The sequence below is a fragment of the Branchiostoma lanceolatum genome, chromosome 3, assembly GCF_035083965.1.
Source record: "Branchiostoma lanceolatum isolate klBraLanc5 chromosome 3, klBraLanc5.hap2, whole genome shotgun sequence".
Lineage (NCBI taxonomy): Eukaryota > Metazoa > Chordata > Leptocardii > Amphioxiformes > Branchiostomatidae > Branchiostoma > Branchiostoma lanceolatum.
In genome coordinates, this window is record NC_089724.1 from 29,490,769 (window position 1) to 29,516,438 (window position 25,670).

At 41.4% G+C, this 25,670-nt stretch overlaps 2 protein-coding genes across 2 annotated transcripts; both read right to left on the reverse strand.

Moving 5' to 3' along the window:
• Positions 1–239: 239 nt before the first annotated feature.
• On the reverse strand, positions 240–13,147 carry LOC136431334 (polyunsaturated fatty acid lipoxygenase ALOX15B-like). The gene is made up of 14 exons (XM_066422663.1): positions 13,108–13,147; positions 12,332–12,454; positions 12,009–12,106; positions 11,058–11,190; positions 10,300–10,395; positions 9,820–9,916; positions 8,977–9,094; positions 6,821–6,913; positions 6,399–6,459; positions 5,671–5,785; positions 5,175–5,263; positions 4,167–4,340; positions 1,445–1,608; positions 240–652 (listed from the first exon to the last, which is right to left on the reverse strand). The coding sequence occupies exons 2-14, from the start codon at positions 12,446–12,448 to the stop codon at positions 535–537; spliced, it is 1,473 nt and encodes a 490-aa protein (XP_066278760.1). The 5' UTR covers positions 12,449–12,454; positions 13,108–13,147; the 3' UTR covers positions 240–534.
• Positions 13,148–14,556: 1,409 nt separating this feature from the next.
• On the reverse strand, positions 14,557–19,788 carry LOC136429109 (lipoxygenase homology domain-containing protein 1-like). Its single transcript, XM_066418988.1, has 4 exons — positions 19,560–19,788; positions 17,698–17,764; positions 16,275–16,438; positions 14,557–14,749 (listed from the first exon to the last, which is right to left on the reverse strand). Exons 2-4 carry the CDS (start codon positions 17,734–17,736, stop codon positions 14,557–14,559), a joined length of 396 nt encoding a protein of 131 aa, XP_066275085.1. The 5' UTR covers positions 17,737–17,764; positions 19,560–19,788.
• Between the last annotated feature and the right edge of the window lie 5,882 nt (positions 19,789–25,670).

Genomic DNA, 25,670 nt, shown 5'->3' on the forward strand with positions numbered 1-25,670 from the left:
AATAAGTAAAGATGGAAACAGAATTGGACTAATTGTAAATATAAGTACAATATCCAAAATAATAGTAATAACTGCCTCATTGGGAAATAAGTATATCAAAATTAGTATCGACCAAATATAAAAAAAATATTGAAATTAAACAGAACTAATGTTGACAAATTAATATTAAAAGTCCATATCAACAGAATCATAAGAAATATGATTAACAAAAAGAACTAATAATGACTGATCAGTGGCAAAAAAATATCAGCCAAAGGTAAAAGTCATTACCTTTGATCAAAATGTCAACAAATTCTAGACAATGTACAGTTTGCATGCCTGCAAAACTTTAAATGTTAGGGGGCTGGAGTTTGGGGTGCTCGTCAAAGTATAATGTTTAATAATAGCTTTGCCAATACCTATTGCTTATTACATTCCATGCATGTTACATGCCTACAGATTCTAATTGATTCTTGCTATGTTTTATCTGGTTAGATATGACTGTAATGATTCACAGATTATTTACCACTTCTGGGAAATACACAGTCAGATTTTCTAGATGCTGATGGCATTTGGAATGAGCTTTGGATCCAAATAGTCGTAAGGTTGGAAACGCTGCGTTTGGTTCTCATATTCAATTTTGCTTCCGACAGCAGCTAGATCCTCCTTGAACCTGTAAACCATTAAAAAAACATTATCATTAATTAAATCTATTTTGTTAAAGGTCTATTCAATAGTTTTGTGATTAAGATATGATGATTATAATGAACGTCAAATTAAACTTAAAGTTTTGATCAAGCCAGTAGTTTACGCAGTTAGGTAACTGAATATGATGTTAGTTAGCTCGATGAAATATTGGGAAAATGTCAGATAATAACAGGATCAGCTTTTCTATCAGCGACAATTATCAATTACAGTGACTTGCCATTTCATGGTTTGTTATCTTTCATTTGTATTATTTGCTTTGCTTGCTTTACATTTTGTTTTGTCGACAATGACTTGGGTCACATACACATACAAACACATAGGCACCCACACGCATTCACATACGCACACAAACATTCACACACACACGCGCACACACACCCACATTCTCATGCACACACACACATTCACTCACACAAAGACACACATTCATACATAGACACACACTCAGACACACACACACAGACAAACACATATACATACACACACACACACATTCACATACGCACACACATTCACACACACAAAGACACACACTCATACATAGACAGACACACACACAAACACATATACATAGGCACACACACACATTTACATACGCACACAAACATTCACACACACACACACACACACACACACAGATACACACACACACACACACACACACTCATACATAGACAAACACTCCCACACACACCATTACATACAAATGGACGAAACTATACCTCTATTTTACCTAAAAACAGGTGACATTGGTTACCTTTCAACGGCTTGCAGTTCTTTGGGACCTTGTAGGTATGAAACCAAGAAGTCTCCCAGAGGCTGTGTTGCCCGATCACTGAGGACGTCGGCCAAAAGGTTGATCTCAACAGTTTTCCTCTTATCAGGAAGGGCATCAAGGACGTCCTGTTCTGTTAGAACATTCTGTGGAAAGACGCATTTAATAAATTTTCTCATCTAGATCTAGATGCACTGTTTCAATGCGTGTACGTATAAGAATGAGTTGTGGCCTGTCATAATACGACCAACGACAAACTGCGGTTCACAACAAACTAGAATTCCACGACCGCATTTCTTGGCCAAATAATGTTGTTCTATTATGATGCAAATGAACAGAGAGCATGGCTGGGTTTAAACGTGCGTTTTTTAAGTCGACTCCAAGTCGACTGGTGTTCATAGTGACAGAGAATCCAATTGGCACTTCTCATTTTCTAAATCAGTCTCCTGGCTAACAGCACCGTCCTTTAGTCATGTATAGGTCATCTGAGGTCAGAGCATAACGATCTGTATGGGATCTTTTTCAAGGGCGTTATGCACTAGATGGTATAAAAGTGAGAACTTCATGAACTTGTGTCATTTAAGCCTTATCCACTGAAGAAGCCACATCGGCGAAATCGATCTGTGTAAAAGGCTGAATAAAGCGTTCCAAACGTGAACCATGCGGCTCCAGATGTCTTACTGAAGGACGATTGCAGTGCGAAAGATGTCGGTTAGCTTGAGTGCCTCCTTCCCCAATTCCTAAGCACCGTCCTTTAGCAGCACTGAAAACCGCTCGGGAAAATGCTCGGTAAACCCTCCCGGCCTCAGCCCTGCTCTTTTAAACGGAGATTTTGGGTTCTGGAGGCGTCACTGACAGTTGCTCATAAATAATTAATGAGCTAGCCTTATTTGGCACAAACAGCCGTTATCTTGTCCTTCCTACGAAAGTCTCTACACCGAACTATCACTACCATCACTCCAGTACCGTCGCAAGTTCCACACAACTGTGACTCTCTACAGACTCTTGAACGGACGCTGCCCTCCACATCTCCAGAGTTTGCTACCCCAAACACGTGCGCCAGATACCAACTCCCGCTATCCCCTAAGGAACAGTGAACACCTGACTACTCCAACGTGCAAAACTACCAGATCTCAGAGAACATTAATTAGTCGAGCGATCTCACTCTGGAACTCTCTTCCCAGTAATATCCGCACATCCCTCACTGTCAGCTCCTTCAAGAACAAACTCTGTACATCACTCGGCAACAAATACTCTGTAAATAATTGACTGACCTACCACAAGTATTAGATGACATGTTGTATAATCTGCTAACCTAGTATGTAATATGAACCTAAGTTTTGGCTTGACATTGTTAACGATTTATATATAGCTTAGTCTTGTGCATTTTTTTTCCATATGCGCTTCAGTCTTGTGATGGTTTTTGTTAATTTTGTTTCTTCGATGTAATTTAACTTTGTGTTCTGTGTCCGCCGCTATGTGTGTGTTTGACGCATGCGCACTTTGTGAAAGTTTGTATTGAACTTTGAATATACTGTTCCCAGGGCTAACCCTTTGTAATAGCCTTCGGCTAGTTGGGTAGTCCTGGCTGTACTTTCCTACAGTCAAATAAAATCAAATCAAATCTTGTTCTGAACCCAAAATAGCGATGTCAGACGTAACCTGATTGGCTGATAGCTTCCCAGCGACCTTTGTGGTTTTGCACAAGATGAGCATGTGCCACTCCTATGATTGGCTGAAAGCTGTTTGCTGGTGACACCCCAGAATCCAAAATCTCCGTTCAAAAGAGCAGGGCTGAGACCAGCAGGGTTTGCCGAGTATTTCCCCAGCGGGTTTCAGCGCTGCTAAAGGAGGGTGGATAATCAGTAACTGACTGTAACAAGGTTAAAGGAACCAAAACCTTGCCCTGGGGAAGTCGTAAAGGGAGTGCTCCTACTGTGAGCTGCCCAGCAGGTTGAGGGCTGGATTAATCCCCCATAACCACATAAATTCATAAAAGGATTAGATGTCTGCCAGCCTGGGACAATAGCAGGGACAGATTACCATAATAACTGTAAGAGAATTCAAACTTTTTTCTGTACTGGTTTTTCTATGAACAGTATCAAACCATGCAGAATGGCCCAGATATCTATCAAAAAGTCACATAATCCAAGGAAGTTTCAGTCAGATAAGATCCCTTGGATATTCAAGACAATGCTATCTACAACTTTCAGTTTGGGGGAAGCCAACCTTGTTCAAATTTTCAAACTTTCAAATCGACCCTGTCAACGTTGTGTTAGAGTGTCTAAATGGTTATAAATTTCCAATGTCTTCCGAACATTAGCCTAGGTTGTGTGTCTAGAAATATGACTTGGGATTTTTTGCGTCTTCTTGTTGTTGTAACCAGCATAGAATAGGGCTTTGTAGAACAGTACATATAACTGCTAGCCAATGTCTCAAACTAAATTGCAAGCCAGTGTTGTCATTACTTTATTTCTTGGCTAACTGTCGTTCAAGCTAACTTCTTTATGTGTAGCCATACTTCAAATTCTTATATGTTATCTATAGAATTCAAACATGACTTGAAGAGTAACTTGTACATGGTAAACTTTCTCAGCCAGGCCTCCACTGATGTGCACTGTATGGCTGCCGGGCGCATACTGAAGGCTATAGTTTACATTATCCCGTATTTATATAGTTTTACTGGGGTCTTTAAATGAATGACCTTGTTTCTGGGTGGGCTCCCCTCTAACATGAGCGGCATGTTGGGTACGAAGGCGTACTGGTCCCACTGCATGAAGTTGACGGCTGCGTGCTGCACGCTACTGGTGAAGATGATGGAGGTGACGGTCTGGATCAGCTCATCAAGGGTGGAGAACTGTCCATCACCAGGAACTTCCTGTGTGTGATTTGAATAGAATTTTAGAAAAGAAACTTTACTTTAACATAAGAACTGGGAACAATGGGTCAAAAGAACATAAGAAAAATTAACCGGTTCTTCTTCATCAGAGATTTCACAGCATATTCAAAGGAAGGAAGGACGCCCGCCTCTCTTTTCATGTTGATATAAATACTGACAGTTTACTAGAACCAGCCCAGGGGGAAGCCATCATCTCAAATTTCAAACCATCAACGCCAGGACCGACACATACAAACACTCATACTTCCCCCGTACCATTCCCCGGTGGAATGCCTTGCCTGGCACGGTTGTGACGGATCCTATCGTTGAGCCGTTCTGTGCCAGGCTGGAGGCCTGCCCGCCTTAACTCGGAACCTCACCCCCCCCCCCCTACTTTGCCCCTGATGGGGCTATATGGGGGTACCCCATGATGATGATGATGATTCATAATATCATATAGTCTCTGGGTCATACAGTTTCGTTGGAGGGTGTCAACATTATGGATACCAAACAGGATTAGCTTGTGAGAGGAGTAAAGGGGGCCATTTAAATCAGGACGCACTAGCCTTCTCTCACACGGGACGGGGGGCGATGCCAACTTCCCACGTTTGACCCATCGCTTACGTCACACGTGCGACGGGTCACATGTACAGAGCGATTGGGTCAAAGAGGTGAATAATACTGAGTGATTCAGTCGAAAATTCCGACTAATCCAATTTTGTGAGTTAGATTGCAGTAGAATTCTATTGCATGTGGATTAATTAAAACATCCGTCAGATACTTTCCTTACAAAAGATTGAGGTTTAGAAAGTTTAATGCATTTCTAAAAAATACCTTCACAACAATATTTCCATCGGATGAAGAAGCAAGAGCCCTTGCCCAAGCCTGAATCTCCTTGTCTTCCCTCAGCTTGGCAGAATCGTCTAAGAGAAAATCGGAAATTATCCAAATTTGAAATATCTCGTACGTCTCTCGTGCAAATTCATGACGTTGTAGATATAGATGATGTTTGCAAGCCAGCTAGAAGCAAGACTTCAACCCGTCTCCTTGCATTGAGTCGTTGATACGTGTAAAACAAGAAAAGCCGCTAGAAGGCCCAAAATTGACCTTCAACCTTGTCTTCCAAAGACCTACCCATATACGAAATATCATCACAATACATCCATAGCTTCTTGAGTTTGCCGGGCAAAATTATTATGTGTAAATGCGGGAACACAGACATAAAGATACACCAAAAACAACGCCCTCCTTCACGGAGGTACTGGTGTTATAGATGACCAGCAAATTATTGGTGACACTATAAACATAACCGTCATGTCTACATACTTACTGCCATCATCGTAGAAAATCTTGACGACGTTGGTGACGTACTTGTGTACTACGAAGTACGAACGCAGAGCATCGTCACGGTAGTAGTACTTAGGCAACGTTTTCTCATCGTCTACCTGAACATTTGCAGAAGGATGTACATGTTGTATATGCACTTTGCTTATCAACTGATTTTGGTGTGTTGATGATAATAATGATGATGATAGGTTTATTAAAAATAAATAAGGCCTAACAAGATTTTTAGATCATTATCATTGTAGAGAAAATAAACTTGATTGGCTTAAGATACATTCACTTTTCAAGGTGATAAAATGTACTGCATACGGGTCATCATGTTGTAAATTCCCTAGCGTATAACTTATAGTATAATCAATTATGATAACAATGCGTGTTGACTTACTTATCATGTTAATAAAACCACCTTGAAACAAATGAAGATGAAATAGATAATGTAGGTAGCATCTTCCGGGGTTCCACGGATCGCTGGAAAAATAGTAGAAATTGGTCACATAGAGTGAATAGTATGCTAAGGGAGTCGGCTACGGAGAGAGAGGTCGCCTATTGACTCTCTCCTTAGCTGACTTCCTAAACATACTATTCACTCTATTTGGCAATTTCAGATATTTTTCCAGCGTTCCGCGGAGCCTGAGCTGGTAGAGGCTAGATATTACGAGTTATATCAAGCTTTTGTTTGCAAATCGTTTTAGTTGTCAAAAAAACTGTTCCCACCCCTCGATTTTTCAAATCTTCCGGAAGTGTTCCATCCACATCAAGTCGCCAGGTCTTCAGCCTGTAGCAATGATGAATTTAGAAATCAATTTGACATTTTATGCTTAAGATTAATTGAAAAAAGCATTTATCAAAGCAGCTGTTAAGTAAAACTGATATTCCAATCAAAAGAACTAATGGATCATACCACAGATTTATAAAATGGCGCCTACTTGTACTGCTTTCTTTGTTTATTACACAGCGTGTGGAAATGAGTATAGGTGTTGAACCCACACGCACCACTACCATGAATCAGTGTACCAACCACCTGATGATTGCACAATATTATGTGGCCCAAGCACAACCCTATGCACTATTATTGGTGTGGTATGGGAATGACTCGATCTGATATCATTAGCCTATTCATAATACCTCGGACTTACCTTTCTTTGATAAGAGCAAAGCCGCCGTCCCTGCCAATCTGGGTGACTTTATCCAGACCACCACCTTTGCTGATCAGTGTCTCCAACGCCAGCCTACACAACAACAAACAACATCATGCATACCATTAGGCTCGCTCCTGAAGCGTCACCAAAAACTGCCAACGTGTATCTTTGATTGCTGTAAATGGAATATTTTATCTAAACAGACTCCGATGTATTAACTTTTGATTGACATTCCAATGTCTTCCATGAAACCTTAATATATATTGGTGTGCATTTTGTATATCTTAATTATGAATGCCTTTATCAATATATGAAACTTTTGGTATTCATACCCGCCCATGAGGTGACAAAATTACACATTCACTATGTTTAAGCTGACTTTTATTTATCTAAATGTGATTGGTGTACTTAGTAATTCAATTAACTTATCAGCCTAGCAATGCACAGTAGGGACTTTTTGCGGGGACTTCATATAGCAGTAGTGAAAGCGTGGTTGTCGCTGTGTTTTTAGATCGCGGTGGAAACAATTATCTAGTAATGATAATATAATGATGATGATGATGATGATAATAATGATAACAAGACATAGTACATGTTACTTTTCCATACGGTGCTAGGTAATACCAAGTAGTGTACTCTCTGAGCAGACGAGTTGGTCCGGCTGGTTATTCACATGTTTTTATGTGTTTTGTAAGGCTTTCTATTTTGTTCCCTTTCCGATATGTCTCCAACCGTGTGTTTGACAAAAATGCAGAAACTGAACACTTTAAAAAAAAAAAGGATCCACACATCTGTTTGAATTGTAGTGAGACTGCCCCATTTGTTTATTTATGTACACCATCTGCTTATCAACACTTCTAGGCAAGGCCTTCTGCTGGCCTGTTTCGGGAACACTGTCACACGCCCCATTATGGAATGTAATGGATTAACAATTATCCTTACTAATTATGCAGATTAGCTCCTGTTTTCTATAATTAGACATCGATTGTGTAAAGCACCATCTGAGCTCTCCACATACAAAACTTCACGACAATCTCTTCACCCCTTCTCAAGTAATACGTGTCCGAATGTCAAAACAAAAACACCCACTACAGTTCTAAACAGTAGTAGCGTGCGTAGTCCAGTGGTTAGCGCTCTTGCCTCTGGAACTAGAAGCCCCGGGTTCGATCCCGGCTGTGTCGCTCACCCGACATGCACGCTACCGGAAAGGGTCGCAGTCCTTAGGACGGGACGTTAAGCCGTGGTCCACTGTTCATTGTGCTTGTCGAAAAGAGCTAGGGGAATTTCCCCGGTACAATGAACCTGTAAATACTGTACATAGCATCTGTTTTCTCTGTCACGACCAGTGGAAGATTAGCTCATCTGATCATTGAGTTCATCTGAGCTAAACTGGTTCGAGATCACTTTCCTTTACTTTTTTGATAGGGGGCCCAAATTTACAGAACTTACTTCTTGTGGCATGAACTATCTACCACACAAATATCATGACCATAGCACTTTCAGAAAATATGCCACTAAATTTTGAAGCTCCGCTGCAGTACCTAAGGTACTCGCTAGAAGGCCCATTATCGAACTTGACCTTCCTTTCCGTAAACCCTCCCCATCCACTTAATATCATACAGATCCATCAACAGCTTCTTGAGTTATGTTGTCCACAAGAATTACACATCCACACAAAGCCCACTGCAGTACCGACGGGAAATGCCAGGAGAACCATTTTTGAACTTGATCTCTGTTTTCACAACATCTACACACCTGCAAAAAATCATGAAGATCCATCAACGTTTCCGTCACTTTTTTCGCCTACATACAAACGCACTAAAATTAAAGGTCCGCTGCAGTCCTGTTGAAAAACGCAAGGTAAACCATTTTTGAACTTGACCTTCCTTTGCACGACCACTACACACCTATCAAAAATCATAAAGATTCATCAAAGGTTTCTTGAGTTATGCTCTTGACATACATACAGACCCACCAAACAGCTGGCTCAACCGAAAACATAATCTACCCCGAGTACTATAGTACTCGGCGAAGATAATAATACAATGGGGACGCATATTCGCGTGTCATGATTTTGCGGTGATTGAGATCATCGCGAAAACTGCATATCAACTAAAACCACCGCGAACATTAATAAAGTTACTAAATCTTACTGATTGATAGCGAAAAGGTAGATGAAGTGCGGCTGCATCAGACGGAGAATAGGGTGGGCCGGCGCGAGGTTCTGATTGGCTGAAAGTGCAAGTGCCTCAACCAATAGATGTGTGAATCCTATTAAGAGGAGAAACTCTAGGTAAATTAATTCAGAAACATTATGTACACATTACAAAGTTCATCATTTATACAACAGTATTGGAAAAACGAAAATATTACTTTTATCTATAGATAAGAACATAAGGATTCTGTTGTTTGTTTGTTTTTGTTTCTTTAAGTGTGCAAAAATATCATCCATGTAATGTTTGCAGCATTCTGATTTTTCGCACAATAATTAGCCTCCGTTGCAGACTCTTTCCGGCTTTTTTTTAAGTTACCCTTTTATCATTACATTTATTTTCTAATTGCTGGCCGAGAACTCCGTCAGCAATAAGAAGAAAATCTAATTAGAAAACAGTAACTTGAAAAAAAGACAGTAGAAAAGAGTCTGCCACGGAGACTACAATTATGATAAACATTCAATCACTCAGTCGTTGATTCATTGTTCCCAGAATCCTACAGGTGTTTGCGCCCACGTGACTTTGACGTCACTGATATGTTGACGGCCATCCTGGCTGGTTAAACCTGATCGCTGCTAGGTAGATTTAAATTCGTGATTGCAATCATGTAGCTATGACATAGAATATGCATGCATTAATCTTTTCAGTTCTATTCATAGAATGCAGTATTTCAGATCCAACCAACCAGAATGGCGGCTGTGGCGTCAAATCAAAACGGGTGTACCGAAACTACGAAACAGAACGAATTGGAACGCAATGGAAAACGTGTGAAATTCATCTTACCAAGATGAGGCACAGCCTCGTGGTAGTTCCCATCGGCACAGTTGAACCACATCTTCGCCATCAGCCACGTGTAAGGCGGATCGTTCGGCAGAAAGACCTGTAGTTTTAGCCACATGGTCGTTCAATAATGGTCATCAAACTAAATAGCACATGTACATGTGCGCATTTTTTAATTCTTTCAGATTAGTGGCAAATAGGGGAGCATTTTTTTTCCTTTTTCATTAGCAGGGTATATTTTACAGGGATACTAGTCCTTCCCATTTGACGTGCTCGACGCATGCGCACCTCCTCGAACACGGGACCCCCATTTTACGTCCTTTTCGAAAGGGCAATCCCCTGATGAAGGTCCTTTTGGACACGCTTGAGTATCCAAAACAGGTAGCTTTGGGATGCATGTCGAATATCCTGAAACGAGACTCCGAGCCCGTCTGGGAAAAAGATCTGATTTGGTGTGATTCTAATTGAGGAAAAAATGCTCACCGGGTTCTGCTCTTCCCCGTTAGGATACAGCTGGATGGCCACAGGAACCAGGTCACCACTGTCGTTGACAAAGAACAATCCATAGGGAGCGCACATCTGTGGAATGAGGGTAAACATTTTGATATAAAAGGTATCTATTTCTATTTATCTACCAATATTCATTTGCTGCATTTCTAGACTACTGAGTGGCACCTTTAACTTTGGACAAACCGTTTGGCCGAGTGTATGAACAACAATATATAACCCGACCGATTGACATTGTCCGTCCTTGAACAGAGACGGGGGGCGACATAGGTTATCTGGCACTTACGACCCGCTACTGCAGCCACGTACAGCAGCAGACGGGAGCAGGAGTAGGCAGGCCATTCCGTAAACTAAGCTGATGGAGTTAAGCCAAAACTTTGGGTACTTCCCGATTCATTAGCCTCCCGATATGCATAGCAGGCTCTCTCGGCCTTTTTGGGGCTTAAAATACACTTTTACTTCTGCTATGGAGGCCATTCTGGTGCTTGCGAATTGGAAAGCTTAGTTCTTTTTTAATCACAAAACATAATCAATGCACATTCTTCACATATATCTGAATATAGTAAGGGTGGAAGTCTATTTTGTAAAGTCTACTCTTGTCAAGGTCGACGGATGTTGATGTCAGGCACAAAATAATATAGTGATACTTAATTTTGTTGTTTTATGCGACCTTTATTTTTTTTCAGTTTAGTCTGAAGCACACTGCACATGTGAAATAAGAAAGCTGGACTCACAGGTCTGTCCGACGCAAATGACGCTATCTTCATGTCGGTGTGATCCACAATGTACACACGCTTCCTCTGCATGGCCGCATCCAGGGTCAGGCCGTGCAGGAAAGGCTCGACCATCGGCGAGGTGACGCCAAAACTGTGGAACAGGCGGTTGAGACATATTGGTACTACGTTTAATTATTTTTGCAGTGTAGAGATCCACCAGCTGAAATTTCTATACCCCTGGTCATTTAGACATCTACTACAACAAAAAATCTGTCAAGCTGGTGGATTTATATGTGCAATACATTGTAATGATATCTCAGTAACAATAGATGATTTTTAAGTGAGTGTGTTATTGTATCAATTTATCGGTTCCGTGTACTCTGATTGTCGATATTTGTGCCAACACACATTGCAATTCAGCTGTGAATGATATATACTTGCTGACTGGGAGGCTGTATACGTTCATTGTGTAAACTTTGAGTAATGAAATAAAATCATCATCATCAAGCTGGCTGGAAAGGCCGTGGCATTTGGACCTTTCTGCAGCCGATATTGTGAATATCACATCAGCCTCAAGATCTACTGCAGGTTCTCTCAAATAAGTCCACTCGGAATTTTCAGGACGCATGTGCAATGTCAAAAGTAAAGGCCCCTGGGACGTAAACAAAACTGGGCTGGGCATTGTTATGCAAATCTAGACGATGTCGAGAGGAGATCTGTTCACAAGCCAGGGGCTTTCACCTATGAAACTGCACAAGCGTACCTGACTTTCCGAGTGGGCCTATAACCTCTTTTACGTGTATCTCTTAAACAAAGAATATATAAAACAATTTCCGATAAAACGCAGCATTTTGTATACGCTTTGGCTACGATCGACTGAAATGCAAAAAGAACACCAACATGGCAGCCAGTATCAGTGCCTGCATGCTTCATTCATATGGGAAGTAAGTAAGAACGTTCTATACTCACGCCCTCGGTATCTCCGTGCACAAGCGAATGGACGTTGGGTTGACTCCAGTAAGACGCTGAGCGCCAAAATGCTCATCGGTTTTCCAGTTGGCCTTTCCCTTGAGAAAAAAAAATACAAGCATTCATATAAAATATCTTTATCATAAGTCTCAAATCATTAAGAAAAGTTCATATTTCTAACGGATGGTTTAGGAAATTAGTAAGTTTACAAATGATGATTGTCTCGCGATAAATGATGGTAGTCTCGCGATAAATGGTGATAATCTCAAGAGATAATCTCTCATCTTATATCGTCTCGCGAGATTGCCGCGAGATTTCCTCACTTTCGGGATTCTGCCTTCTTCGAACACCTCGCTGATACCCTCGAATGTTTCCCACCGCCCGTTGACAATGACGATCGGCAAATTCTTTACGCTGAGAGTGATCCCCGTCGTAATCATGGATTTCTGCAATTGCGTTCGCAAAGGCAAATGATCAACGAATCAAAAATCAAATCAAATCAAATTAGAAATAAGATTACGTTCTGAAGATAAGCGAGAGTCACCCTGTCCTGCCCACATTAAGTTATTGTTCGAAATTGAAATTATGCATGCATGGCAATTTCTTTAAAGACAACCAAAGCATATATTAGAGCCAAAAAATGGAAATATGAAAAGATGCTGAAATAATTTTGCTAGTGACATTTACTAACACTGTTTTTCCGTAATAACTTAATACTTTGAACATTCTAAAACTGCGCATAAATGTGCCTTATGATGATCCTCTTAGTTTCGCGATCCTACGAAAACCCCGGCGACGAGTTCTCACATCACAACGATGTAGTATTTTTGGATCATGGACGTCGCTATACATACTGATAATGTTGTTCGAACTTATCATGTATATATAGAAATCACAAAATAAATTGACTTTCAAAATCCAATTTTGGGGCCCTAATATGGCTTGGGTTTCCTTTAAGTCACATTTCTATAAGTCATATGCCTCGCAAACTTTTAGCAGTTTCTCTTTTACAGCTGCTAGATTGGAGTCAAGTGTGATAATGAAGCAAGTTGAATTCAGATCGGTCGGACTTGATAGAAGGATTTATGAACATGTGTACCTTCTGTCGGGTTGAAAACTCATCCTCCGGCGGTAGTTTTGACAACTAAATGCGCGAAACATAATGAAAAACACATTTAGGTCAACAGTAATAAGGGGTTACAAGGCTAGACACATAATGGCTTTGTGATATCACATACGAGGCCCTACTTATGCATCCAGACGGTTACGTTTGCAATTGAAAACTGATAGAAAATGATAAGTACATGTAGTAAAATATCATAAATATCCATCATTTTCTCGTTTAAAAGCTTAGGACAAAAACAAGCCTGAAGTTGTAAGGAAAGCCGATAGTGGGTCAAAACTAGCACTATTCATTTGCCAGTCCGAAGCATCGTGACCATAACGTGTTCATCATCAGTAACGGAAATTCTAAAACCAAAGTTTCGCTGCAGCACTGTAGGAAGCCATTACGAGACCCATAATCGTACACACTAAACCATAAACACAGTCAAAAACAAACAAACAAACAAACAAACGAACGAATGAACAAACAAACAAACGAACAAACGCTTACCAAAGACATAACCGCCTTGTCGGTGGCAAATAAACTGTTCCTGAATCCACGCTCTGTTGGTAACACCCTAACAACTCTATGGACATAATGGCGGACACTAAGGCGGATACACCCACTGATGATCACGTTACCAAATCCCGCCCTGTTATTCAACTTATTGGCCGAATCGCTAATTTTGATTGACAGCCCGGAACGGTCTCTAATCGTACCATAGGCAGCAGGCCTGGTGAAGGAGTGAAGGAGGCGTAACGTTTCTTCATGTCCTGCAGCTCTTTCTCACGGCTCACTGCGTGTCGGTCGTACTGGGGCAGTACTGCACCGCCAGGGGGCACCCATACTCGTTCACCTACCAAAAAAAGTGACAATTAACTTTTAAATCAAATTTTCAGAAACAAAGATACTGCTACGGTGGCTCAAAGCGCCATGTTTCATATGGACTTCCATAGCTACCAGCATGCAAAAATTCAAGCAATTCTGTGAAAAGTGATCTTGAGTTATAGGTGCAAACACACAAACACAGGCAGAAACAGTACCCCGTTGGGAAGTGAACCTTCTTCCCGGAGGTTATACCGTGAGGAACAAAGAACATATAAAAACAGAGGTTTTACGCCCGAGGTTTAGACTTCAGCCTTCCTTCCATGCTTGGGTCACATTTCGAAAACCATAGCCCGGCCGGCCAGTTAACGGGAACGAAAAGTATGATATGATAAACCAAGACAGGCAAAACGTAAAAAAAAAAAAAATGCCATGAGCATAATTTGTGTATATTTCTTCATGCTTCAATTTCGTTCCCACAAACAACATGACATGGCACCGGTTCGGAAATATGACGAATGGCCATCGGCTTTACGTCACCATCCGAACTCAAGAATGCAATCTCTCACAACATGTCCCGGCTAGGTCCGACCCTGGAATCGAACCCCTGCCCTTAGATCAACGAAATTTGATCCACCGACCTGCTTTGATCCATCGGTCGACAGGGAAGTCGTACGTTCTGCCGTTACGGTCCGAGTGTAGCTTCACAGAGAAGGACTGACAGAACCAGTTGTCATGAGGGTAACTGTCGTCTCGCCACACCTCCAAATCACGGAGCGGCGGACGGACTGTGATGTCATCCGCTGTAAGCCTAAAGCAAGACAAAACAGGCATCGTCAACTAATGTTAACAGTACTTAACAAAGATAAAGCGGGATACTTTAACTAACATCTACGTTCCGTTATAGTGCAATGCGGCTGGCATTTTCAGGCATGCTCGTCGTGTCAGCCCTTAGAGCTGAAACCAAGGCAGCCATATTTATTTTGTTAGGTCGTGCTAAAATGGAAGGAGTTCAAAAATTATTTCTAACAAAGTATATTTTGCAGATTGGGAAACAGCACACCACTTCAGGAAATAGCGGCAAGGTGTGTAGGATTATGTATCTTACTTGTGTCAGGTTTATATTATGATGATAACTAAAATCACCCGCTTCCCCTTGGTGTATACGGTGTCTTAAGACATGATCGGTTCCTATAACTACCTCGCAATAAACCACCTTGTTCCCTTCCCGAACTCGGAAGTTTATTCGATGGTTATTGATGATGATGATGATGATGACAGGTTTATTCAGTAGACAAATAGATACAGGCCTCATGGCAGCCCTGAGGCTGAATTAACAGGCTTGTTCACAATATCAATAATCAAATTTACAATACAGTTCACAATATCAATAATCAAATGTACATTACATTTCATTGTTACCATAACAATTACAAATTTCTTCGGATTTAAAATCTTAATGTCATATTATCTTACTATTCAGTGCTGTTTAGCAGAGTTACCATGTAGTAAATGGGGCTCTTAGTGAATCTGGCGGTATTTGCTTTAAAAGTCTGTAGCCGGTTACACGACCGAGTCTTTCTGCCGGAAATCGCCTCGCGGAACGGTGGGAGCCAGTCTCTGAAGGTCGTGGATCTCAGTAGGGAGCGAGCATAACTTCTGCATAGTTCTAGTCGTCTTTGGGCCAGTGGTGTAAGGGAGAGTTCTGTCAGGGCTGAGCTGTAGCAGGTGTAGTTCTGTCTCAAGATGATCTTACATGCCCTCTTCTGCACTGTCTCAATTGACTTAGATTCAGCCACAGTCAATCCCGGATGCCACACTTGGCATGCATATTCTAATACCGGACGCACGAAGCCGATATAAACAAGTACAAGGTCATCGGTAGTAAGGCCATGCTTGGACAATGTTCTTAACATATAGAGACGTTTGCTGCCCTTCCCAACAATCATCTCGACGTGCTTGGTCCACTTAAGGTTGCTCTGTAGTATGATGCCCAGGATGCGCGCATATTCTACAACCTCCAGCTGAGTGGGACCCACTGTGATGACAGGTGAGGGTGGTGGATGCTTCATGAAACAGAACAGAAGCACTTTACATTTGGACGGGTTCAAAGTCGTATGGTTTTCATCGGTCAATCTGGCTAAGCCGTCGATGTCATCTTGGATGGTGGGCACTCTAAGAACATGTCGTGGTTCTAATAACGACAAGTCGTCGACATACTTGAAGGTATCTGCTGTCGTGTTGTCAACGGGTACCGCGTCGTTAACAAGAACTAGAAAGACATGACACCTGATACACCTCAGGGCGGGTCATTAACCCTAGAATATAACACTTACTCAAGGTCAGTGCCCCTTTCGAAGCCGTCCCACGGCAGGTTCAGATGGATATCACGTGACTTCCTCCCTTCGCTGTCAATCAGAGCGATGAAGATGTTTCCGTCCGTCCCCCCGCCTCGGTAGTTTCCCGTCTTCGCTTTCACAAGTGCTGAGTCCTTGCGACCCTATGGTTAAATATCATTATATAATTAGTATCATCGCTCGTTCTCATTTAAATGTACACATTTTGCACCTTTCGTTACCGTTTGAAGTAAGAAGTTCCTGACATTAGGATATGTCTCATATAAGGTGCCAAACTGTCGTTTTAATGACGACTTAAAACTTTTCTGGCTTTTAAAAACGGCAGTTTGGCACATTATTTGTGGCATATCTTAATGTCTTACTTCAAACGGTAACGTAAGTTACAAAATGTGCACATTTAAATGAGAACGAGTGCCATACTCAGACTCAGAGGATTCACGTTTAGCTTATAACTAACTACCCTCGGTAAACATTAGGCCATGTTGATTTGATTATATGGATGACATCCGCGCACGCATCAATTTCCATCCATTTAAAAAAAAAAGTTCTCTTCCATACCGTAAATCGTGTAAAGCAGCTCTAAAATGAGTAAAAAAAATGCCGTAAATTGCAAAAAAAGATATTTCTGAAAACGGATACTATTTAAATGTATAGAATTCCAAACTCAAAAAAGAAGAAGATGAAAGACCAAAAATGACGAATCAATTCCTTGGCATACCATTTTCTGTCTGTTTAGTCACTTCCTCAACCTTCCTGACCACGTAGATTTCATAATGAAGGCAACTTTTTTTTTTAAATCCTTTTTTTTTATTCGCACGCTCGCATCAGTTTTTGGGTTCCCAGAGGATGTCATCCATATAATCAAATTGATATGGCCTTGCTGTAGAAAGTAATTTTATTTTATTTGTTCCCTAGACTTTCTGCCGTATAGAAATGACTAATCGTGTACTAGGTGGATACTTTACAGGTGAGACTACTTTGTCCATATTAATTTTTCATACGCTAAAATAAGGAAGTGTATTACTCTACTTAGTGACCTTGTGATAAGGATTAACAGAAGATCAATTGTATAAAATATATAGATGCATGAAACGAACCGCTATAATATAATATAATATAATATGGTATGATATGATATGATAATATGTTTCATAACACTATATACTATCTTTCGTAATTTTAGCTTGTGATGTAATGAAGACGTGGTGGGGGTTTGGGCCCCCTAGCAGCTTGCTCTTGAACTGCAAGGGCGTCATCGTGAAAATCTTCTAAAGAGAATAACTGAACAAAGGAACGACGGATTTCCATGATATTTTTCTCTTTTGAAGTGAGTTTTCTGATACGAAGCCGAAGAGTTTCGTATCCTGAAATTGAGCACATAAGCATATATGATTTATATCACCTCTACGTTTGCCTCGCCCCCGGTACACTGCGCACCCATGGTTGCTAGGTCTGTTGCTAGGGCGGTCCTGTGGAACAACAATAGCCATTGTTCTGGCGCAAAGTCTGACTATAAAAGTACATGAAATAAAGCATGCACATGTATTTTTTACAACATTTCATGTCCTTATTTGTATGTGAAACAAAGAAACAAAAAATACGGTAAATACTGATCCTAAAGCATACATGTTATTGATGAGAGTCTGAATGCTTTTTCCCGTGATGTCTAGCCAGCTATTTTATTGATTCACCGTTAGCCGGTCCGCTCTAATTCAACGTAGAGCGTTTTCGGTAAATTATTTGTGAGGTCAGGCGTTCTTGGTCACTTTGATTCTATGAAGCATGTTATCTACATTACCTTAGCGCTTGAACCGTGTCCCCGTTGTCTTAAAGTTTAATATATTTGTAAATACTTTGTCTTAAAGTTTAATTTATGTGTAAATACTTTGTCTTAAAGTTTAAGTTATGTGTAAATACACTTAAGAATTGGTACGGTCATCATGTGTTCGTGGTGGTGGTGGGGGGGGGGGTTATAACGGTCTTCTAAATGAACATCCAGTCACCGCGTGTACGCGGTTAAGTGTTGGCATGTCAATAAATCAACACCATAAAACCTAGGTGTGTGAAACAACTTGTCACCAGTTGAGAATTATTGGGTCCAGTATTACCATGACAACAACAACATCAACAGACGGATGAAGGCAATATTTGCTTCCGATGTACTTGGAAAAATTGAGAGAAAAAACACTTCGGGTACCGGTACCATTAGATAAGTACTCCAGCTTCTGTTTGTTACAACTGCCGGTCAACCTCAATTTTAAGCGTTTCCGGCCCTCCAAAATTTACCATTAAGCGTTAAACCCAAAAACTCAACACCTCTAACAAAATCAACCTAACACATAACAAGACATAAGTCCTGATTTTTTAAAAGGTTGGCTTATTTTGCATAACTACATTTAGGCGTGTGTGTACGTATGCTACCTGAAACGTCTGACCGTTTCTTACATTTATCCAGTTGCTTGGGTAACGTTAACTGTTAAGTTCCTTTACATTTACTGAATTTAGAATTAGTGCCCGAGCTCGAATTCACAATAAACCTGTTTAAACCTCTTTTTCCGTGAACACCAGTCCGCGAGTAGTTTCTCAAATGACCTCGCTTGTTGTGCACACTCTCTCTCTCTCTTAGAGTCACAATCACACACACTGCACGCACACACAGACACATATATACACACAGACAGACACACAGACAGACACAGAAACACACACACAGACACAGACACACACAGGCACAGACGCTCACACACACACTATCGCAGGCACTCACACAGACTCTCGCTGGCACTCACACGCAAACACACTCACACACACACACACACACACACACACACACACACTCCCGCAGGCACTCACACTCACACACACTCACACACAGACTCTCGCAGCGCTCATACAGTCACACTCACACACACATACACTCATACACACACTCTCGCAGGCACTCACACTAACACACACACTGACTCTCTCGCAGGCACTCACACACATACACAGATACACACAGACACACACACACATACACACTCACACACACGCACATACATATACATAGACAGACACATACGCACAGACATACAGCATCGAAAACATGACCTAATTCGTAAAGATAATGATACTGGAGTAAATACACTGGTACATTGCCCATAAGCAGCGTAGCTGATGCGTAACGTCCTTGGTCCGTATATCAGTTGTACAGATACAGATAGTATTACAAAACGATTGTATTTACCAAATAATAACAGAGCAAAACATGGAAGATCGTACCTCGCTTTGTTCTATTTCACAGACTACGAATGTCAGCACTCGGTCTCCAATCAACAATGACCGTTGTCCCGTTGAGCGTTCTTCTCTGTTTAACTCCTTGGAGTTGTCCTTTATTTAGTCAACACAACAAAGTGAACACCATGGCTCACAGGGACACACCCATTGTTGTACCCCTCGGTTCCAAGGCAACGGCGGGTTTGCATAAATTATGTATGGCTGCGTTGAGAAAATTGGCCATAGATGATTGGTCTCTACTGCCTACACCTAAAAGTATGCCCTGACAATTGAAAAGGACATTTATCATACAAAGGGTACCGTACCGGTGTCAAGCCAAATTTCTGAGCTTGTCAAATACGTGAGAGACCAGCTACTGCACCTGAGCACGACACTTTTGAAGAGGGATTTCAATATCCGTGAGAGGAGCACTCTAAGTGCAAAACATTCGTTGGACTTGGTAATAGTCAAGCAAAAGTCTAATCATACACCTAACCATACCTCTGGCCCCAAACTCACGTATTTCGCAGCTCAAGGATTAGGCTCTACACCGGGGGTGATATGAGGTCAACACATATTTGCGCGGTATACTAGTAGTATTTTTCGGCATCGTGTTACCGTAACGGTTAATGTGTTCGGCCAAGACCACAAAGATCCTGGGTTCGAATATCCTATATATGTTACCGATGTTTTCCCCTTGGGAAAAGCACTTCACATGACTTTACACGGCTGTATCTATAGATGGGTGAGGGCCCCGGACTTGTAAACAGTTCTTGTCTCGGCCATGCTTGACGAAAGCTAAGCCTACCTGTTCTACGGGTTGGTTCCGACGGTACTCGGTCTGACAGGGGCACAGGAATGTGGCTTCGGTTGGGGAGGTAGAAGGGGTGGAAGGAGAGGGCTGGGCTCCGCCTTCCAATACCGTGCCCATTTTAAACACCGTGGATAACTACCTACGGCCTCACAAAGCCTGTGGCTCTACTTTTACCCTTTCATAGTACTGTAAATGCAGAAATATTCGCGGTGGTTTTATGTTCGCGGTTTTCGTGGCGACCGTTTCGCCGCTTACTTAAAACCACCGCGAATAATTTCGTCCAATACTGTAGCAGTATGTGACTATAGCGCTGCCGCGAACTTAAAACCACCGCGGACACTCCATTTTCGCATTCGCGCGAAATAAAAACCACGCGAACTTAGATGCATTTACAGTATTTTGTACTAACATTTACTATGATCGTCATCGCTGCACCAAGAAAATGGTGACATGGCTATCTATACTATAACACATGGCGCTGTCCTGTTTGGTATTTTTGTTAGGAACTCAATTTTGATTTCTGTGAAAAAGGGACCGCCATAGATGTCTCTTAGGTGGCTCACGATTAGTACGCAAGAAAGTACGCATGCGCAATAGGTCAAAGGTGAAGGCCCCGGATTTATAAACACTTATTGTCTCAACCATGCTTTATAGATGCATATTGCCTCGGGAGGTCGGCTTTGCATAACAAGGTACAGAATTATTCTGTTTACGTCTCAATTTGGCCTTCACCTTTGACCTTGCCTATGGTGAGGATGTGACAACCAAGAGTGGCTCTGAACTGGAATTCTAAAAGAAGAAACGCCGCCAAGCGGTAATTTGGAAAAGGACAGAGGAATGCGACTTTGCTATAATTAAGGTGCACAGAAAGAACTTTTGGAGCACGACATACACCTAAAAGTAGATTGTTAATAAAACAAAAAAAATTAGAAACCTTAGTCCATTCCGAGACACCGCAGGGGTTGTTATTGCCATAATTTACAACTGGTTTAAATCTTTGTAATTCTTTGTCTAGGATATTTCATACTTTGGAAATATTTTGAATGTCATTTTAACTTTAGAATACTTTGCCCGGTTTTGTAAAACTTTGGAAATATTAATGATGTGGAATATGATATTTCTAATAGTTTCTAAATAATAGTAACAGCATTCTACCATTTTCTACAATTTTTTTACAATTATTTGTAACATTTTATACATGGGTCAGTGGGCTGTGAAGAAAGCAATTCACACATCTTTGTGAATTTTGCTTGGGCACCATGCATAGATGGCTTGCACAAAGGACCTTACAGTGTCCAGTATTGACATCTAAAAATACACAGAGGCAGGAAATAGGGCTGGATTTGCACCTAATTTTATGGGGGCAATTACCATAATCCACCATTTAGAAAGCTTTGTCTATATTTCAAAATTTAGAAAAAAACACATATTTGCAAATTATTCTAAATAAAGATATTCTGTGCAGTCTCTCTCAAATCGTCTCTAAAACATCGAATTGGATTCAAATAAATTCAAATTTGTATATAGATTCATTGTAACTTAGACATTCTTTTATTCAAATTTATTCAAACTAATTACAAATATCATTTAAAAACCCTTGTGGTGACTTGGAATGGACTCTACTGCCCTATTCAAAACTGGCTAACTTCAAAATTCCAAATATTTGATAACAACACCAGGTTGTATTATTTCTTGTACACTTGAATGTAAAAAATATCCTGTATACTAGTCTAGTGTATCATTAGTCTTATAGGGTAGGTAACTCTACGAAAGTATATAGGTGCACCCACAGTCCAAAATTATGTGCGCACAAATTTTGGGTGCACAAAGGTACATAGTATTTCAAGCACCGTCTATGTTACAGCATCACACTGCAATTTTACAACACATTGAGAAAAGAGACCTACCCTAATTTACGACTAAGTAGCACTGATCCCTGTAAAGGTATGAAAAGACAACCACCTCCATGACGTCACTTTATGAAGATAGAACACGTGACTAATGTAACGGCCTTACCACCAATATTAAATCAGCCCGCACAATTGCTATTGCTAAGAAATATATAAGGTTTATAAAATAGCTATTCCAATAGGTGAATAATGTACAATTTAAGCCCATTCAAAATCTTGGCCATATCATGTACTTATTAATAAGCACGTATGAAAAAAAATCATTAACTATCAATTCAAAACAGAAATGATTTAACACAGGATGAGTATTCGAGCTCTTTCTCTAAAAAATCATCTACAAAATGTAAAGTTTTCTTAACTTCTTGCTTGACAGTACTATAGGCAATCCATGATATATGACCATCATTGAGTTCTGGCTACATGGTGGCTTCTCTATTACAACAGTTCATCGTAAACAGAAATTTGTTACAAATTAACAATAAACAATTAACATCATCACCATCTTTCATCTTTAACGTAGATTTGTCGTGTTCACAAAGGTCTGTAACAAAGTTTGTCATCCAAACACAATCAAGACAATAACGACATTTTGTAAAAAAGAAGCGTCAGTAAATAAAGAAATTCTTGAGTACCTCATATTTCAGCTAAATGTAATATGTATACCATGAAAATATCTTTGATAAATACATTTGGACCGTATTAGATACAGTTGTTTGTATAAAGTCTTTCATCAAAAGTAGAAAACGTACAGAAATGTCTTGCACATGCTATAGGTAAATATTACACTAGTCTTATAGACGTAAGCATGTTCCTCATAGAACGTAAATATGCATCTACCAACAGTCTTGTTGCATCAAGTTGCTTAAATCAAAATTGTCCACATGTCGTACATGCCTGAAATTCTGGTAAAAAATAATTAGGGGCTTCTTCGACACAGTGGATGGTATGAAGTCCAATTAGTGAATTTTGATCAGTGTTATATGTCTAGATCCATAGTATAAACATCATCGGGTCATGGAGGGTCTGTGTGTCATCGACAGCATTGTGCTGCACAAAAGAAGGATTTCATTTTATGAAAGTACATGCTCGGTTCTGATGAATGATTAGATATGTTTGCACACGTGTTGGGCTGCCGTTGCATGTCAAACAGTTCTCTTGTTTACAGACAACATTGTCTCGAGTTTCATGTCACCGCGTGGCTCATTAATAGTGGATATTTGTCAGGGTGGTTCGTGTCACCGGATGGCTTATAAATTTTTTATACTTCGCTTTTGGGCAGACAAGGACGACGTGGCACTGCACTCAAGTTTTTGATAACTTTTTCTAACAGTGCCACATACAGAAAACAACAAACCCATTTTTACACCTGAGTGGAGTGAGGAAAGTCGTGTAAAGTGCCTTTCTCAAGGGCACAACATCGGTGGCGTCATGGGATTTGAACCCAGGACCGCTGGGTTCTGGCCCAAACAACGGTATCCTGCCGCTACGCCACACGACCCCACAATGGTATTTCTCAGAGTGGTTCGTGTCACCACGTGGCTCATTAATAATGGTATTTTTCAGAGTGGGTCGTCAAGGGGCACCAAAGGGTCTTACTAGATTGCTTTGTATTCAATAGTGGCAGCATTCAGAGCTTTTCATTAACTTCTAGAAAGGTTAATTTTTTGCGATAAAAATTGTTGACGAGCCTTCTGATGTGAGCTTTAAAAGATAGCCCAGTGCGCATTTTGCACTGCTACATAAAGTTTGTACTTACAACAGCGGTACTAATTTTCACTCAAGCGCAAAAATACGTCCCTTTAATTTAGAACAGGCGCGAACTTTAAGAGAAGAGCTACGTAGACGAAAGGCTTTGTAGTATTAAAATTATTTTGTTCGTTGAGCTCGCAGTGCACGAATCGATGTGATTTGCAGGGACAATTTTCCGGCGCACGTATCTTCAAGAATGGAGCAGCATATTGTTGATTTATGCTGCTGTTATCTGCGGTTAGTGGTGCGACTAGAGACGGGTCTCCTCTTCATCATCACTTGTGTTCTCCATCACATTGGCCAACGTTTTCGTGGGTACTTCTGTAGCAGAGCCGGTTCCACCTGCCGTTGTCTCAGTTCCACCTGCCATGGTCCGCCGGGCGCTGGCAGTGGCGGCTTCTTCATTGTCTTGATGAACTTCAGCCGGATGAAGGCGTGCACTGTTCTCCACATCGGCCAAAGTTGACATCTCTATATCTGTAGCGGTTCCATCTGTCGTGCCCTCAGTCCCATATGCGTTGGTCTGCCGGTCGCTGGCAGTGGCGGCTTCTTCATTGACTTCATGATTTTCAATCAGATGAAGGCGTGCCCTGTTCTCCACATCGGCCAAAGTTGACATCTCTATATCTGTAGCGGTTCCACCTGCCGTTGCCTCAGTTCCACCTGCCATGGCCCGCCGGTTGTTGGCAGTGGCGGCTGCTCCATTGTCATGATGAACTTCAGCCAGATGAAGGCGTGCCCTGTTCTCCACATCGGCCAAAGTTGACATCTCTATATCTGAAGCTGTTCCACCTGCCGTTGCCTCAGTTCCACCTGCCATGGCCCGCCGGTTGTTGGCAGTGGCGGTTGCTTCATTGTTCTGATGTGGCTCTCCCAGACCAAAGCGTTCCCTGATCGCAGACTTCCATTTCTGCACCACCTCCGACGTCATTATCAGCGCCACTGTCAGCAGAAGGCCTTGAGAAGCATTCAGCACAATGAAGATGTAGTCGAGAACTCTGCTGTTGACGAAAGGGTAGATGAAGCCGAGAATCCAGGTGAACCCCGCCAGAAAGGAGATACGCAAGTAGACCCAGGCCTTGCTGATGTTTGAGCGCGACAATGCAGCGTCGGCTATTTGAAATGACTTCCGTATGGTTAGCAAGACAATAGTGACAAAGACAGCATTGACCAGAAGAGCACAGAGGACAGGAAGTCCAAAAGCCAACAGACTGCCGATCGGATTGCCGATCCAACAGTTCTCTCCGTAACCGACCCTGACAGTACTGGCGAATTCTACAATCACTGTCATTACGACTATAGGCACAGGCATCAGCCACGTGTACAAGAGGTACTTGTACATTGCCGCTCTTTCTAAGCCATCACGAAACGTAAGAAAGAGATCCACAGCTAGTGCGTTCATGGACGTGAATGCAGTCAGCAGAAGATAGTGCAGCACTATTGCATACGCTGCACAGGCCGGTCCGGGAGGGACGAACAAACGTACCACAAACATGACTTCAGCAAGAGCCATGCATGTCAGCATCTGGACCTTCAGCTTTTCCGGGACTTTTTTCCACTGGCTAGACCTGACAGTGTGGACCACGAAACAAAACACGGCTACAGCAGACGCTATTACAAGGCCGAGGGTTAACCAACCCTGGA

Excerpts from the sequence above, each read along its gene's own strand:
- LOC136429109 (XM_066418988.1), bottom strand. The coding sequence starts at position 17,736 with ATGGGTGCGCAGTGTACCGGGGGCGAGGCAAACGTAGAG. Across the intron at positions 16,439-17,697 it reads GGGGCGAGGCAAACGTAGAG|GGTCGCAAGGACTCAGCACT; the intron begins GTGATATAAATC and ends ATTTAACCATAG. Across the intron at positions 14,750-16,274 it reads GAAAGGGGCACTGACCTTGA|GCTTACAGCGGATGACATCA; the intron begins GTAAGTGTTATA and ends GTCTTGCTTTAG.
- LOC136431334 (XM_066422663.1), bottom strand. The coding sequence starts at position 12,448 with ATGATTACGACGGGGATCACTCTCAGCGTAAAGAATTTGCCGATCGTC. Across the intron at positions 12,107-12,331 it reads AAGAAGGCAGAATCCCGAAA|GGAAAGGCCAACTGGAAAAC; the intron begins GTGAGGAAATCT and ends TTTTTTCTCAAG. Across the intron at positions 11,191-12,008 it reads TGCACGGAGATACCGAGGGC|TTTTGGCGTCACCTCGCCGA; the intron begins GTGAGTATAGAA and ends CCTGTTCCACAG.